The following is a 6,032-nucleotide window of genomic DNA, read 5'->3' on the forward strand; positions in this document are numbered from 1 at the left end:
CTAGAGACTGCCACATTCAGGGATCCATCCCATAATCAGCCTCCAAACGCTGAAAAAAAAAAAAAAAAAAAAAGAAAAAAAAAGTGTCATTGTTTAAATAAAATTTAGAACGTGTAGTTTGGTTTTATTTATTTGGATAGCTTTGTTAGATGAAGTGGACCAATAGGCTAGAGGCAATCAGAAACCATCTTATAAATTTGTAGAACCCTCAAATCTACTTAACATACATGATTTTAAATTTTTGGTAAAGGCAAAAGCACATGAAAGAGAAAGATGTTGATAAAGCACACAGGATAGAGAAAATCAGCCACATTGTGTAAAATGTAGAGAATTGTGAATCATTGTGCACAAAAAGACGAAAATTTAAAATAAAAACTGCACACACAGTTTCCTATTTTGTCATCTTAATTAAGATTTTCTGCCTGTCCTTCAACAGTATACTTGGGAGACTCAGTAAAAGAGCAAAATTAAATTGTGATGTGCTGTAGATTATTTTTAATTTGTAAACTAGAGGTGCTGCTCTCTTTCAAAGTAAAGAACGTTCTTGGTATTTTATGTTGTGTCTTTATACATACATCACCATTAATGCAATTTTAAGAGTGTATTAAACACTTATAAGTTAATTATCTTGGGTAAATCGTAAGTATTTCTATGCAGAATGTTGATGTAAGGTGTCATTATCCTTTATTTAAGAATAATTTAATTTCAAGCACACAAACACTTGGGATGCTTATTTACTATCTGAAAAATATAAATGTAGCAAACTGTTTTCTGAAAAATGAAAGATTTACAAAAACAAAACTCTTCTCTAAGTTTAAGTGCATTTGATCTTTTTCTAAGTCACAATAACAATAATATAATCACTATCTATACAAGATAAACTTCATATGGCATAACTCTTTAGCAAATCTTCGTATTCCCTCTTTGAAAATGGAGTTGTAAAATTTCAACTCTCAATCTCAAATTTCCTTCTAGGCTTCATATATGTTGTACATAACTTCATGTTTGAGGTATAGCTAGAGAACATTGTTTCATATTGTGAAGACATTTGATGGCAGAGAAAGCAATTGATACTATTATGTGATAAGAGACTCACTAGTACACAGAGCAGTTTTTGGTATACAGAAGTGCTGGAGCATATATCCAACTCAGTTTCTCACAAATGTGTGGTGATTTTGTGTTTCTGTAGATGCCAGCACAGGGCACTTTGTGCAGAGGTGACCTGAGGAATGACAATGCCATCCCAGGAAATTTCAGACCCTAAGAGCTGGACAGGTGCTGAAGTGCATAAAGGGTTCCACTCTTCCTAGAATTATGAAGTCCAGTGTGGCAGATATGGCTCACCAATGAAATGAGCCTGGTACCAAACCTGGTGAGCTGACTTAGATCCTAGGACTCACTTGCTAGATGGAGTAAACTGACTTCTAAAAGGTGTCCTGTTATCGCTACACGTATGGTCTGACATATGCACCCATATGCAGACACAACACACACACACACACACACACACACACAAATACACATACATACACACACAGAGAGAAAGAGAGAGAGAGAAGTGTTTATGTCTCTACATCCAGCAATCTTGACTTGGAAAAATATTTTGTTGAAGTATTTTAATACATTTGTAGTTAAGAGGAAAACAGAAGATAGAAATGACTGCTAGTAGAGACCCAGATCTGGGCACACACAAAACCCCCAAAGCACTGAAGTGTTAGTTCACAGCAGCCAGAGACACATTTAACAATATGTAAAGACAATCTCTTCTTTAGAACTTTAATGCTAAAGCTCTTAATGCAGGAAGGAAAAAAACAAAACGATGCAGCCTAGGACTTTCATCCCATCACAGGTAGCTTAGCTGCTCCAGTTTTATCCTGAAAAGTCCAAGAAGGCCTGACAAACATCACCACCGAATAAGAAGCATCTCTTGGGCAATGTTGTGTATAGACAGAAGGATTCTTTTAGTCAATTGCAGGAACTACACATTAATGCTTTATACTAAATGACTTCATATTTCAGATAACTCCTGTTATCCACTGAATCTTGGTAGTCAGTAAGCCTGCCAGAGCTGAACTTGTGAAGTCATGCCAAGCATGTACAAAATGCTTTATTTTTGAAGCTCCTTTTCTTTGGAGCAATTCAAACTCTCCCTTTTCTCCTTCAAAGAAAATATCTCAGCTTGGCCAATCCCTTAGATTTGAATGATAATTATACTTCAAAATCATCCTTATAGAACTACAGAATGAGACAAATACCCCTCCCACCAAAAATCAGTAGTTTTTAAATGAATAGTTCTAGACCTTTCAATTTAAGAAATGTTTTTTAATGACTGATCTTCTTAAAGTGTTCTCCAGATGTTTTGAGGCACAAGTTACCTTACTATTATGTGTAAATTCTAGAAGGCTGTAGGCATCACTATGTGTATAAATTCTAGAGGGCCATAGGCATCATTATGTGTTAGTTCTAGAAGTCTATAGGGATCATTCTGTGTAAGTTCTAGAGGGCTGTAAGCATCATTATGTATAATTTCTAGAAGTCTATAGGGATCATTTTGTGTAAGTTCTACATGGCTGTGAGCATCGTTATGGGTAAGTTCTAGAGGGCTGGAAATATCATTATCTGTAAGTTCTAAAGGGCTGTAGGCATCATTATGCGTACGTTTTAGAGGGCTGTAGGCATCATTATGTGTAAGTTCTAGAAGTCTGGAAACATTATTATATGGAAGTTCTAGAGAGCTCTAGGCATCATTATATGTAAGCTATATATACATTTGTAGGTATTATTATTGTATGGATGTTCTAGAGGGTCACCAGAATGATTTTTCAGGCTCAGATTCAGCAAAGAACATGATCAGCAGATGTCTCAAAATACAAGTTGCCTTACCATTATGTGGAAGTTCTAGAGGACTGCAGGCATCTTTATCCATTTTCAGTTTTGGCAAAGAGATGAGCATTTTAACGAGGGATGGCGAGATAGGCTGCACTAACAGGGAGGTGAGGTTTGGTCGGCTTTTTCTAAAGCTTCCATCTGTATTCAAAGGAGAAAAGAACTGAATAATTAGCAAACAGAAACAGAAACCAATCACAGACAAGTTCTTCCCAATCACATGGATGATGTTTACTCACTCCTCAGTTATATTCTTTAAAACACTGTAAACTTTAATCTGGATAATATTCTGTACCTTCATTAACAATGTGTACATACACTTGCCACAGTTACATAGCAGCTATCATAGTAGATCCCAAGACTGGCAGTGAAAATCAATGTGGCTTGAACCACAGAATTCAGTAGGCCCATGAACTGGCAGCTCCTTCTACCTTCCACAGGATGAGGAAAGGGAAACCCATGAAGTGTGGTATAAAGAAGGTCTCTGTCTTTTGCACACACAGTGTAGATGCCTGGATCTCCCTCCTGCCAGTGGGAAGTGATGAGACACACAAGAGATAATGATAGAAGAATGCTGAGAATCATGCTAATAACTCTGTGCCCATTGCCATCAGACAACAGAACGTTGTTAAAAGCAGATATAAAGAAACCAGTAGGAAATATCTTTTACAGTTAATGATAATCAGGTGGCCAATGGTAAAAACAACTTGCCTAAGAACTCCTCCACTTCAGCCCATATTGGATGAGACTTACCCACATCTAAAACTCAAATCAACTTAATTTTGCCATTCTCGACAGTGAGCTCTCTCTCAGCCAAAGGCATCTGTAGGAGGAATCTGTGAGAAGAGTTCAAGAGGCTGAGGAGAAGCTCCTGGAAGACAGAATGAGTGGGGAGACATGCCAGATGTGAGCTAAGGACTCCAGAGGAAACTTAGAGTATGATTAGAGTTAGGGTTTAAACCTTTCCCAGACATACAGGAAAGTAAGTATTCTCTGAGGTAAGACAGAGATTAGCTTTAACAGGACCAAAGTTGTGAGGAAAAAAGCAATAATGCAGTATGAGTAGAAGTGGTGTAATCATAATCAGTATAATCAGGAAAATTGTTTTTGTGGGGAAAGGAGAAAAGGACAAAAATTGGAATGATATGCATGAGACATGAAAGTAAATACTGGTGACAAGGGATGAATAGTCAGTATAATGAGCAAAGTTGGAACACAGTGCTGGGAAGATGGCTCAGGACAGAAAATACTAGCCTGGCAAAAGCAAGAATCTGAGTTTGTTCCCCAGAATACTCCAGTTGCTGTGTATGTGGCAGGCAGGAGCCTGAAGTTGTGACAGACATTTGCAATCACAGCAAGCACAGGAGAATTCCTGGGGTTCACTGGCTATGCAGCCTAGTCTGGTGCACCAATGAGAAACTAGTAAAAAAAAAAAAAAGAGGGGGGATGGGGGAGAACAAGTGCCTAAGAAGCAACATTTAAAAACATTTAAGACTATCACCTGGCTTCCACACATACATACACATGTACAAGATCACCTTCCAAAGGAATGTGCCTTCCCATGCACACACACATTGAATAATGAAAGTGAGGTATCCCAAACACATATACCAGGAGTAAGAAGGGAACTCCAAAACCCAGGTGACACTGAAAGATGGTGAACCCTTTAACTGTGAACTTGGGAGAAATCAAGAGGAGATGGAGACACAGAAGATGGTAGAAGAAGATGACTGTAGGAAATAAATCCACTTTGAAACCATGAATAAGTAATGGACTAAATTTATCTATAATGTTAATAAAATGCAAAGCAAAATACTGGTAAGACAAAATAATTATATCAGTGCACATTAAACTTGGAGAAAAGTGGGGGGACAATACACCAAATGTGTTCAAGTAAACAAGAAATTCTTGATAAAACTATTTTATTGACTCAGAAAAGGACATTCACAGTTGAATGCCAACAGTTACATTTTAGAATGCAGTACGATCATTTTCAGAAATTTTATTAAGAAAATGGTCCTGGAGATTGATTTGGAATTTAATTTAATTTGTCTGTGGGGGGTGACAACTTCCATGATGCTGGTAATCAGGTTCCATGAGGCACATATTGTACATGGAAAAAAATTATGTTTGTGAACAGCTTCTTTAATTTATCCTCTAGAAAACCACCCAAACAAACAAACAAACAAACACCCCCCCCAATCCTGATTTTTAGATTAGGACTATGGCTGTCCTGGAAGTCATAGCTTTGAGAAAATAATAATAAAGATTTAAGCTAAGAATCACTTTTGTTGGAGAAGTGCAGGGTCAGTCTTGGGTCTCAGGAACTCCTTTATGTTCATGTGTGAATGAATATTGACCACAGTATAGTTCACTACTCCCTACCATCTCGTGGCAAAAACCATAACAAGCTGTATAATTTGTAAAGCCCAGAGCAAATTGACAATGTATGGTTGCTAGGCAGAAAGCAGGAAGGATTTTGATATGGCCACGGCAAAGTATAAATCAAGTATGGAGCCTCTCAGAAAGGACATTCTAAGACTGCATAGGTCTTATGCTCATTAGCCAGCACATGTAGGGCTCATACGCATGATGCCTGTTGAATCAAAATGTTGCTGATCTGCCAGCTTCACAAGATTGCATTCAGCTACTCATGACTAGCCCTGGGTCCTCTTCTGCTCCAGCCTGTGCCTTGGGCTAACACAGTTCTTGTTTCCAAACACAGATCACACTTGTGTGGCTAAGTGGGAAGTTTTGAAACAGCCAATTTTCTGTGGCTCATCAAGTGTGCATTACCCATTCATTTGTGATCTGAGTTGCTTTCATTAAACATGGGACAGTGTCTTTAATATGGTGATAATTTATTTTTTTAAAGTTCTTGAAAATATCCATTACTACCTCGATTGAAATTCTCTAGTAACACCTACCCTTCTAGTTTCTAATTATCCATTTAATTTTTACTTTCATTTTAAAAACAGTATCTCCTTAATCATCAGGGAAATGCAAATCAAAACAACACTGAGATTCCACCTCACACCAGTCAGAATGGCTAAGATCAAAAATTCAGGTGACAGCAGATGCTGGCTAGGATGTAGAGAAAGAGGAACAGTCCTCCATTGTTGGTGGGATTGCAAGCTTGTACAACC

General features: G+C 37.6%; 1 protein-coding gene across 2 annotated transcripts in view; it reads right to left on the reverse strand.

The window, feature by feature from the left end:
• Naaladl2 (N-acetylated alpha-linked acidic dipeptidase like 2) overlaps nt 1–6,032 on the reverse strand; it is a 1,234,236-nt gene that overhangs the window by 384,988 nt on the left and 843,216 nt on the right. For both annotated transcript variants that reach the window (XM_029474777.1, XM_021158905.2), the window contains exon 6: nt 2,884–3,027. In XM_029474777.1, coding sequence (XP_029330637.1) covers nt 2,884–3,027 — 144 coding nt within the window. The remainder of the gene's footprint in view (nt 1–2,883; nt 3,028–6,032) is intronic.

This window comes from Mus caroli, chromosome 3 (genome assembly GCF_900094665.2).
Source record: "Mus caroli chromosome 3, CAROLI_EIJ_v1.1, whole genome shotgun sequence".
In the NCBI taxonomy this organism is placed as follows: domain Eukaryota; kingdom Metazoa; phylum Chordata; class Mammalia; order Rodentia; family Muridae; genus Mus; species Mus caroli.